This window comes from Salvelinus fontinalis, chromosome 1, assembly GCF_029448725.1.
Source record: "Salvelinus fontinalis isolate EN_2023a chromosome 1, ASM2944872v1, whole genome shotgun sequence".
NCBI lineage: Eukaryota > Metazoa > Chordata > Actinopteri > Salmoniformes > Salmonidae > Salvelinus > Salvelinus fontinalis.
The window spans coordinates 44,773,669-44,785,675 of record NC_074665.1 but is presented as its reverse complement, the minus strand read 5'-3'; the positions used below and the strand labels follow the sequence as shown (position 1 = coordinate 44,785,675).

The 12,007-nt window shown below is 43.5% G+C and overlaps 1 protein-coding gene across 4 annotated transcripts in view; it reads left to right on the top strand.

Annotated features, from left to right (window-relative positions):
* The first annotated feature begins 9,189 nt into the window (after nt 1-9,189).
* stat5b (signal transducer and activator of transcription 5b) overlaps nt 9,190-12,007 on the top strand; it is a 40,458-nt gene continuing 37,640 nt past the window's right edge. For 2 of the 4 annotated variants that reach the window (XR_008759485.1, XM_055922776.1), the window contains exons 1-2: nt 9,191-9,583; nt 11,471-11,612. Coding sequence is in view for 3 of the 4 variants with exons in the window: in XM_055922776.1 (XP_055778751.1) it covers nt 11,485-11,612 (128 nt within the window). In the remaining variant the exon portion in view is untranslated. Of the gene's footprint in view, nt 9,584-11,470; nt 11,613-12,007 lie in introns of all 4 variants that reach the window. The other 2 variants (XM_055922781.1, XM_055922789.1) reach the window with 2 other exon arrangements.

Sequence of the window (12,007 nt, the reverse complement as noted above, 5' to 3'; positions counted from 1 at the left end):
TCGTTGACCATCGGATGCAGGTACCATCAGTCCAGTAAAATAAAAAAGCAAATAATTTCAATTCCTGCTCCACAGTCCCTCACAAGTGCTAAACCAACGGATTTTTTTTTTTTATCAAAGCTAGAGTTTTGAAATATAATATGGTCTGATTAACAATATTGGCAGGCCAATCATATAGCCAATATGCTGTGATAATGTATTAGGCCACCTGCCCAAACCTCATTCCTACAAAACTGTTTGTGTGAGGTTAATGTAAGCAGTAGCTCTCAGCTTGCTTTTTGACTGTGAAAGTGATCTTGACTCAGAAAAGGTTGGTGATCACTGATGTAGAAGATGTAACGTGCGTTTACCAAAAAAACAAAACACGCAGAGATAAATTCGCTAAGTTCATCGTTGAGGCTTGTGTCGATACTGATATGATAGAAAGAAAGGCTGCGCAGCGCAGCAGTCTGATCTGCTTCCTCCATTCAAATTTAACATTAGTTATTCCACAATACTGACGACGGATCAGCTCCTAGAGAGAGAGATTTTAATGCTTACCCTATAATAATGCACTAAATCAAGATTTGTCACATAATTGCGCACGTTAGGCTAAACATCAGGAAATATATTGAGGCAAAACATTTCACAGTGGCAAAATAAAACAACTGAATGAACATGAAATTGATTAACATATTATCGAACTATATAGGCCTATACCGTAGGTAAGCTTTTTATCTTTTAATGCAGTCATCTCGGTTTTCATTTGAAGCATGTTTTTATCCTTTGCTTGTTTGTAACAATTGAAAAGACACTGGCAACTTTTGTTGTAGTCAACTTCGTTGTGAAGTAATCACTGGTCATGGATAGAAGGATAAACACTGTGATTCTATGTTTAGCGGAGATCTTCTGTGTATAAAGTGACGTGGCCGGGCAAAAAAATCATCTGACGACGCACTCCTTTGCTTTATATAATTTAGACCATCTCATATAACCCTCAGGATTTCATCCAGCTTCAACCGCCACACTTTGTGCTCCTGAAGCTACCATGCTAACTACTAGCCTATCAGCTAGTGATTTACTAATAGACAGTGATTTCACATTCACGTGTGTGTTTACTCACATTCTAATAACTTTTCTGGTGGGCTCAGCAGAACTATTTTAAAAATAATTAAGAATATCTATGCTATAGTAATGTCATACCAAATATACTATTGCTTGCAATAGATGTTGTTCTATGACGAGGGAAAAAAGTGTTGTTTCATGTTCTTTGAGCAAATTTTTGTCAAATTTCCCAGATATCTTGTCCATTTCCTACTTGCATACATCCTGTAGTTAATCTTTCAGTTCAGACTGATTTCTTTACATGCTCAAAGGAGATGTGTGGATAGACAGTGATGCTGGGTAAAGCCTCAGATCCATGAGACACACAGAGAGACTGGAAACTCTACAGAGAGGGAAACGGGTAGAAGGTATTGAAAGACAAACGTTACTTTAAGTTTACGCACATTTCACTGGGAAAGAAGTCTATAGATTGCGATTTTAAGGTACATCTGAGTTAGTGATGTCACCTGGAGAAAAATGGAAAATGTCATTCCCTGTGTGTGAGAACTGCTTCAGCTCAGCATCTCTCCTCCTCAACTCACTAACCTTCTGCTCCAGGAGTCCTTATGCCTGACTGGCTCTGATCAGCTCCTTCAACTCAATGCCTTCTCTCGACAGAGCGTATCAGCTCAGGAAAGATCCACTCTTCTCTACTGCTGGCTGTGCAGAGGTGGGGGGTCCATTTCAACCAGCCTATATTAATATAAATACATTCCCAAATATGTGAACACTTGTTTGTCGAACATCTCTTTCCAAAATCACGGGCATTAACATGGAGTCCCCCCCCCCCCCCTTGCTGCTGTAACAGCCTCCACTCTTCTGGGAAGGCTTTCCAGTAGATGTCGGAACATTGCTGCAGGGACGTGCTTCCATTCAGCCACGAGCATCAGTGAGGTCGGACACTGATGTTGGGCTGTTAGGCCTGGCTCGCAGTCGGCGTTCCAATTCATCCCAAAGGTGTTAGTGGGGTTGAGTTCAGTGCTCTGTGCAGGCCAGTCAAGTTCTTCCACACCGATCAACAAACCATTTCAGTGTGGACCAAGCTTTATGCACGGGGGCATTGTCATGCTGAAACCAGAAAGGGTCTTCCCCAAACTGTTGCCACGAAGTTGGAAGCACAGAATCGTCTAGAATGTAATTGTATGCTGTATCGTTAAGATTTCGCTCCACTGGAACGAAAGGGTCTAGCCCGAACCATGAAAAACAGCCCCAGACCATTTTTTTTTCATCCACCAAACTTTACAGTTGGCACTATGCATTGGGGCAGGTAGCGTTATCCTGGCATTGGCCAAACCCAGATTCGTCCGTCGGACTGCCAGATGGTGTAGCGTGATTCACCACTCTAGAGAACGCATTTCCTCTCCAGAGTCCAATGGCGCTGAGCTTTACACCACTCCAGCCAAAGCTTGGCATTGCGCATGGTAATCTTAGGCTTCTGTGCGGCTAGTCGACCATGGAAATCCATTTCATAAAGCTCCCGACGAACAGTTATTGTGCTGACGTTGCTTCCAGAGGCAGTTTGGAACTCGGTAGCAACCGAGGACAGACTATTTTTACGTGCTTCACTCGGCGGTTCTGTTCTGTGAGATTATGTGGCCAACCACTTTGCGGCTGAGCCGTTGTTGCTCCTAGACCTTTCCACTTCACAATAACAGCACTTACATTTGACCGGGGCAGCTCTAGCAGGGCAGAACTTTGACTAATTTACTTTTTGGAAAGGTGGCATCCTATGATGGTGCCACATTGAAAGTCACTGAGCTGTTCAGGAAGGACATTCTACTGCCAATGTTTGTCTACGGAGATTGCATGGCTGTGTGCTCGATTTTATACACCTGTCAGCAACGGGTGTGGCTGAAAAAGCCGAATCCACTAATTTGAAGCTGTGTATACTTTTGTATATACAGTGTATGTATGCTTATTTAATGTAAATATATACTGAACATAAATATAAACACAACAATTTCAAAGATTTTACTGAGTTACAGTTCATTTAAGGAAATCAGTCAATTCAAATAAATACATTTGGCCCTAATCTATGGATTTCACATGACAGGGCAGGGCTGCAGCCATGGGTGGGCCAGGGAGGGCATAGGCCCACCCATTTGGCAGCTAGGCCCAGCAACTGGGGAGCCAGGCCTCGCCAATCAGAATTCGTTTTTCTCCACAAAAGGGCTTTATTACAGACAGAAATACTCCTCAGCACCACCCCCCCTCAGACGATCCCACAGGTGAAGAAGACGGATGTGGAGGTGCTGGGCTGGCATGGTTACACGCAGTGGTGTAAAGTATTTAAGTAAAAATACTGAACATTATACTTTAGTAGTTTTTGGGGGTTACTCTTTATATTTTTGACAAATTTCACTTCACTTCTTTCCTACTTTTCTGAAGAAAATTATGTACTTTTTACTTACATTTTTCCTGACACCCAAAAGTATTCGTTACATTTTGAATGCTTAGCAGGACAGGAAAATGGTGTAATTCACACACTTATCAAAAGGACATTCCTGGTCAGCCCTACTTTCTCTGATCTGGCAGACTCACTAAACACATGCTTAATTTGTAAATTATATGTGAGTGTTGGAGTGTGCCCCTGGCTATCCATAAATTAAAAAAAACAAGAAAATAGTGTCGTCTGGTTTTGCTTAATATAAGGAATTTATATTTCAGCAATTACATTTACTTTTAATACTTAACTATATTTTAAACCAAATACTTTTAGACTTTTACTCAAGTAGGATTTTACTGGGTGACTTTCACTTTTACTTGAGTCATTTTCTATTAAGGTATCTTTACTTTTACTCAAGTATGACAATTGGGTACTTTTTCCACCACTGGTTACACATGGTCTGCGGCTGTGAGGCCGGTTGGACGTCCTGCCAAATTCTCTAAAACGACGTTGAAGGTAGCTTAAGGTAGAGAAATTAACATTCAATTCTCTGCCAACAGCTCTGGTGGACATTCTTGCAGGCAGCATGCCAATTGCACACTCCCTCAAAACTTGAGACATCTGTGGCATTGTGTTGTGTGACAAACTGCTCATTTTAAAGTGGCCTTTTATTCTCCCCAGCACAAGGTGGACCTGTGTAATGGTCATGCTGTTTAAGCAGCTTCTTGATATGCCACACCTGTCAGTTGAATGGATTATCTTTGCAAAGGAGAAATGGTCAAAAAACGTGTGCACAAAATTTGAGATTACATTTTATTTCAGCTCATGAAACATGGGACCAACACTTTACATGTTGCATTTATATTTTTGTTCAGTGTGCTATGAGGTTGGAATAATCCTGCGAAATTGTGAAAAATTATGATAATCCCCTTTGGGGTAAGAGCTGTTTGTTTTGTGGTGGGAGGGAGTTTTGGCCTGCCACCTAGGCCCACCCATGGTGTTTTTTTTATTTTACCATTTTAGTTGAAAACAGTCATAGTAAGTTAATTTATACCTTAAGTGGTCCTAAAATTTAAAATCAAAACAGCTAAATTATCCTTGGTATGACATCTTTAAACAATTCCATATGTTAGCTTAGTAGAAACGCCAAGAGATTTAAATAAAGAAGCCATACACACCCGTCAGGGTTTGGCAGGAGGAGCAGCTTGGAGTCCTCTCTTCTTCAGTTTCCCCACCAATTAAACAAAGTTAATGCTCCTGTTAAGAACAAGCCTTGGTATGAAAGTCTGTCTGCACTGGGGGTAGCTGTAGACTCCCCTGTCATCTTAAGGGCGTTGAGCCAGTAACCGAAAATTATCTGGTTCGAATCCCAGAGCCAGCAAGGTGGAAAATCTACCGTTATGTCCTTGAGTAAGGCAGTTAAGCCCCAACCGCAACTGTTCCCCGGGCGCCAATGACGTGGACATTAAGGCAGCCCCCCCCCAACCTCCCTGATTCAGCGAGGTTGGGTTAAATGCGGAAAGACACATTTCAGTTGAATGCATTCAGTTGCGCAACTGACTATTTCCCTTCCTGATCCAAGCAGCCCTGAATACAGCCCAGTAGCTGTGTCCACAGGGAATTGTCAGTAGATCCTTCAGTAGATCCAGACAAATCGAACAACTGATCAAATCCACGGCCTCTTCCATTTTGATGCACACACTAACAAATGTAGCTTGAGAACCAGAGGTACAGCAAATGTCGTTTTCCGAGGAGCTTGTATTCTGTCGACGGTGGATTGCTGGCTCAGATGTCAGATACACTCTAAAAAGAGAAGGTTCCTGGAGTATCCTTTAGGGGTTATTCCAATTGAAGTGTGGGGTAACCCCTATAATGGATCTTCGAAGAACCTTTTGAATAACGTTCTTAGAAGAACCCTTGTTGAACCCCTAATTTTTAGAGTGTGGCAGGTCTGTCCAGCAGAGGGCATGCGTGGTCTGTCACTGCCAGAGAGAGTGAACATTCTCACAGTGGTCTATGATGTTCAAGATCAATAGCTCTGGATCATCATTTCTCCCTATTCCGTAACAGCCAGCGAATGCAGAGAGAGAATACAGGTGAAACAAATAGAGCCCTCCCAACCTTCACTATAACTTTCTCTGTTTAATGGGACCGTGGCAGGGCCTTCGATGGGTTACAACGAGGTAAGAGGGAGGTCCAGAAAAAAACATCATCATGAACCATCATCATCAACAACTTTAGTTACACTGTCTAAAAACTTATGGAGGACTCTGTCCATAACCTACACAGCCACTTTACTGCTGATGGGGGTGTGGTTTATACACACCTCACGTTACAGGCTCACTGAAGAGATTCAATTAAGCTGCCCGGGTTTTTAAAATTTAACTAGGCAAGTCAGTTAAGAACAAATGCTTATTTACAATGACGGCCTACCCTGGCCAAACCTGGACAATGCTGGGCCAATTGTGCGCCGCCCTATGGGACACCAAATCACAGCCAGATGTGATGCAGCCTGGGTTTGAACCAGGGACTACAGTAACGCCTCTTGTACTGACATGCAGTCCTGTGGACAACTGCGCCGCTCGGGTGAAAAGGGATTGCAGTGGGAAAGTTAATTTAGCATGGCCTGGTGTCCTCGGATTGGGGGAGTTTGTACATTTTAGTCCATTCCGTTGGTCATTAAGTGAAATCTCCACCCACTCACGGCACCGGACCATGCAAAACGAACTTGCCCATTCATTTTATGTTGTATTCATAGCCAAGTGTTTCAAGCTGACCACCATTGTCCCAGTTTCCCAAGAACTCCAAGGTAACCTGCCTAAATGATTATCACCCTGTAGCACTCAGATATGTAATTATGAAGTGCTTTGAAAGGCTGGTCATGACACACATCATCATCCCAGACACCCTGGACCCACTTCAATTCGCATACCACTGCAACAGATCCAACAGATACTGCCCTCTCCCACCTGGACAAGAGGGGAAATAACTATGTGAGAATGCTGTTCATAGACTTCAGCTCAGCGTTCAACATCATAGTCCCCTCCAAACTCATCACCAAGCTCGGAACCCTGAGACTGAACACCTCCCTCTGCAACTGGATCCTAGACTTTCTGACGGGCTAGCCCCAAGTGGGGAGGGTAGGCAACATCAACTCTGCCACACTGACTCTCAACACGAGGGCCCTTCAGGGGTGCGTGTTTCGTCCCCTCCTATACTCCCTGTTCACCCACAACTGCGTGGCCACACACGACTCCAACACCATCATAAAGTTTGCTGATGGGACAATGGTGGTAGGTCTGATCACCGATGGCGAGGAGGTCAGAGGCTTGGCAGTGTGGTGCCTGGACAACAACCTCAACGTCAATAAGACCAAGGAGCTGATCATGAACTACAGAAGAAATAGGGGAGAGCACGCCTCATTTACATTGACAGGGCTGTAGTGGAGCAGGTTGAGCTTCAAGTTCCTTGGCATCCTCATCACTAAGGACCTAACATGGTCCACACACACCTGCACAGTTGTGAAGAGGGCATGATCTCGCATCTTCCCCCTCAGGAGGCTGAAACAATTTGGTATGGGCCCTCAGATCCTCAAAATGTTCCACAGCTGCACCATCGAGAGCATCTTGACTGGCTGCATTATCACTTCGTATGGCAAATGCGCCGTTCCGGACCGCAAAGCACTACAGAGGATGGTGCGGACGGCCTAGTACATCACAGGGGCTGAGCTCCCTGCAGGACTTCTATTTCAGGCGGTATCAGAGGAAGTCCCGAATAATTTACAAAGACCTCAGCCACCCAAGACATAGATGTCCGGCAAACAGTACCCGAGCAACAGCTCTCGGACCAACAGGCTCCGAGGCAGCTTCTACCCCCAAGCCATAATAAGCTATATGCACACACTATACACACACTCACATACACTGCATGTGCACATACAAACACACACACACACACACACACACACCCATAACATACACACGCATACTGACACAACACACACACACAGTACCCTGCCCTGAACCTTAGTCACTATTCTAGCCGGCACCTTAGACTGCTACACCGCCACTGCTAAATCGTGGACGCCAAAAAACATATATATATTGTTTATGATGTATAGATGTATGCTCCAAGAAGACCCCATTTGCTGTCCCCCTGGCGGAAGACCCCACCCCCTCTGCAAGAATACCTCATCTCCCGTTAACTCCCCCGCTGCTGAAAAAGAAACAAGGAAGGAAACACTGCCTCTATGATGGAGAATAAATAGTGCTGGTGAAATACCAACTTTGGCCTTATGGTTAGAGGAGGTGTCCCATTCATAGGGCCCATTCAATCTGGCCCGCAAGGTGGTGTATGTGCGGCCCTCTGGACCTCGGTGAAGACCGAATGCAGCCTGCGGGGGGAAATGAGTTTGACTCCCCTGGGTTAGTGTCTGCCCTGAGATTGGAAGGTTGAGTTCGATCCCCGGCTGAGTCATACCAAAGTCTGTAGAAATGGGACCCAATGCGTCTCAGCTTGGTACTCAGCATTAAGGAGATAGATTGGGGGTAAGGCCCTATGGGTTGTACACAGCTACTTCTTATAGTGAATAGAACCACAACACCTTCAGTGGCTTAATGCTTCTCTCCATGCAGTGGTGGAAAAAGTATGCAATTGCCATACTTGAGTAAAAGTAAAGATGCCTTAATAGAAAATGACTCAAGTAAAAGTTAGTCACCCAGTAAAATGCTACTTGAGTAAAAGTCTAAAAGTATTTGGTTTTAATGAAACATAAGTATCAAAAGTAAATGTAATTGCTAAAATATACTTAAGCATCAAAAGTATAAATAATTTCAAATTCCTTATATTAAGCAAAGCAGATGGCACAATTGTCTTTTTCTTTATTTATGGCTAACCAACACACAATATTTGACAAACCAAGCATTTGTGTTTAGTGAGTTTGCCAGATCAGAGGCAGTAGGGATGACAAGGGACGTTCTCTTGTTAAGTGTCTGATTTTCCTGTCCTGATAAGCATTCAAAATGTAACAAGTACTTTTGGGTGTCAGGGAAAATCTATGGGGTAAAAGGTGCATTATTTTCTTTAGAAAATTTAGTAAATAGTAAAGTACAGATACCCCAAAAAACGACTGAAGTAGAATTTTAAAGTATTTTAACTTAACCACTGTCCCCATGTGAGGGGGAACTGTAACGAAGTCAAGTGAAGAGTCTGGAGGCTATTCTAGTACGTATCGGATCGGCGAGCCGGCTCATTTGGCTACCAAACGGCTCTTCGTTCAAAATGCTTAAAAATCGACCTAGAACCATGAAAAAAATGCGAAACTACGTTTTTTTCACACACTGCAAACATCCGCGTGGACCAGATTGATGCGCTCTCCCCACTATTTATTGCTTCTGTAGTGAGGATTCATCCTCTGTAGATAATTATTATGTAACTTATCTGCAGAAAAACTTTGCTTTGAGCTCAAAAAGCAGTAGTAGCAGGATGCAAATCAGGGAGCCAACTGAATGGCTTTCACCGATGCGATTCGCTTCCCGACGTTAACCAAAAAGATCAGTTCATTCGCGAACGACTCATCATTTCCACGTAGGAGAAACCAGAGCTGCGTCTAAAGGATCTGCTTCTGATAAAGCTGGACCAATAATAAAAACAGAAAACTCAACAAAGAATTGTCTCAGTTTTATTGGACTAGAGCGGATATACATTACAATATGTCCCCACCCTTACCCATGTATTTAGGGTCTACATTGTAGTTGGTATTAACTAGCTTATAAATGACGTTAGCATATTTTACCTAGCTATAAGACGGAGGTAGCGCTGCTATAACCAAAACGAGCATTCTCCCCGGAAGTGGGTGGTGCATGCCAATAGTTTTATGCTAACGTTAGTTACTTAGCTGTATAGTAGCAGCAACAGCTGGTTGCTAGTTGATTTTCTTGCCAAGCAAATTGAAAACTGGCCATTACGATACCGGTAATGGTTCGATATGACAAACCGCAACATTCTGGGTAACATTAGCTAGCTAGGTAACGTTAAACACAAAACGTTTGACGGGCTTAGTTTTGGTGTTTCCTGTGCCCTATGATCTAAATCAGATTTGCTGTCTGGAAATAGGTAAGCGACTGATTGCACTCTGGTTTTTCTTTACATTTCGAAATATTTGTAAACTAACTTGACTAACGTTAGCTACCCTGCAACCTAATGCACGATTTGCATTTTATTTCTAAGGTCCTAACTAACTATCTAGTTGGTTATATGTGTCGTTCAACTAACGTAATCAGATAGCTAACATTAGTTAGCTACAGTAGCTGCTATCAACATGCATGTTTGGACTGGCAAACAGGCTAGGTAACGTTAGCTAGTTTATGTACTTTAACAATACTCACTTAGCTAAATAGTTAGCTGGCTAACTGAGCTAGTTAGCTACCTAGCTTCGATTAAAATTAAAATATCACACATGCGCCGGATACAACGCGTGTAGACTTAACCGTGAAACGCTTGCCTTGAGCGCTTCCTAACGGTTCTAGCAGTAAAGTTAGTTAAAGCAAAGTCATTAGTTACAGTAGGCAACTAAGTTAGTTGGCCAGATCACAAACTATCTTGTGCGTAGTTATAGCTAGCTAAACTGTTTATCACAACAAAAGTAGAACTGTCAATCAGCTGGCTAAACCCGAAAGCGAAATCAAATGCTCGCAAAATGGACATTCCATGATGTGGTGCTATGAAGCTACATGTCCAACGCTGTCTCTCACACATTCGTATTATATTATACATCACTGTCAGTACACTGTATAAATTGTAAACATGGCAAACACGCCATTCATACAGCTACCTATCAATACAAGTAATGTTTTATACATGCTAGTTACAGCTAGTTATTATACATGGAACGGTTTTTAGACTGGCCAAAAACCATTACTTGTGTTGATGGCTAGCTGCGTGTTAAAATAAAATTGTATTGATCACATGCAGATGTTATTACGGGTGTAGCGAAATGCTTGTGCATGAATGTGCTGTTTGATTTTTATGAGACAACATGCGAACAATATTTTTCTGCTAAAGGGTTTGAAGGCTTCTTGTTGGTCTTAATGCATACTACCAACTAGTCTCTCAAGCTTTTGCATTCATGTCAGCAGTTTGTACGGCAACATACTGGACCGAGAATAGTGTTCCTTGACCATACATTTGAGTATGCAAATATGGTTTTGCAAACTTCGAGGAATGGCAGCATCCATATCCCATTTGACACTGCAAACCTGGAAAAAGATGTGTATCTTCTATCCATGCAAAAGCCTGGGCTGCATCGCTAGAGCCTACTCTGGCCTAAGACTACTAGCTATGTTGTCATTCCACTCCTAACCCAGTGCTGGCACCAAATTTGGAAAGGCGTGTTAGGAGTGGATTTAGGCTTAGTCAATGGCACAATTCCCATCACCTGTTAAACCAGTGCTTTGGCAATGGCTTGGCTGGAGTAAGGTTTTGCATGTCCTGATTTAATGAGGTTCTTGGTCAACAACATCCTGAGAGTCTAGTCTGGCAGCTGCTGGCCCTTCTCATTCTGCCGGTGACAGCCCGGGGCATAGAGTTTCTCCAGGATAGGACATAGCCTATTTATTTTATTGTCACCCCACACACACAATTTTAACTTTTCCCGTCTGTGTCCCCGTTACTCGTTACTTTTTCTTCACGCATCTCGGGACACTACCCTTTCCTCTACTCTCCCTCCCTCCTCACCTGTTTCCTCTGCTCTCCCTCTCATTTCTTTGTCCCATCTTTTCTTCTCTACCCACTCTCACCCTCCTTCCTCCTCTCCCCTTTCCTTCACTCACCCTATCTCCTCTGCTCTCCCTCTCCTCCACCCACTCTCCTCTGCTCTCCTCTACCAACTCTAACATTCTCTCATCCCTCTGCCCCCCCCCCCCCCCCTCTCCCTCTTCTCTCCACTTCTCTGCATCTACCCCTCGCTCACCTCCTTCCTGTGTCTTTGTGTGCTCGGGGAAGGGGGCTGAAGGAGGATGGCGGTGTGGATCCAGGCCCAGCAGTTGCAGGGGGATGCGCTTCACCAGATGCAGTCTCTCTACGGACAGCACTTCCCCATAGAGGTGCGCCACTACCTGGCCCAGTGGATCGAGGGGCAGCTCTGGTGAGTTTATACCACTTTTCTCATGACTTTTATCCCTTTTCCCCTCTTTTATTTGTCCAGGTTAGTCTTATTGATCATATTGATGGCAGCAGTCCTAATGCTTGTCTTAATATAGGCGTCATTTTTTTTTTTTTTTTTTTTACAAATTGTGGACAAATCATGCACAAATCATGCACACACTCAAATGGGTGCTTAAATGTCCCACACACAGGTATTTTGCTTGTGCTTGTGCTTGAGACTCGAATTTGCATTGGCCTTGCATAACAAGGGAATGATATGCACTGCTCATGCAGAGTATCATTTTTCATTTGACATTGGATAAGCTTCAGCTGAATGACGCTTTGACTTAGCCACAAAACAGTTGTTGCAAAGTGCACTGACTGAGAAAAGGGTGA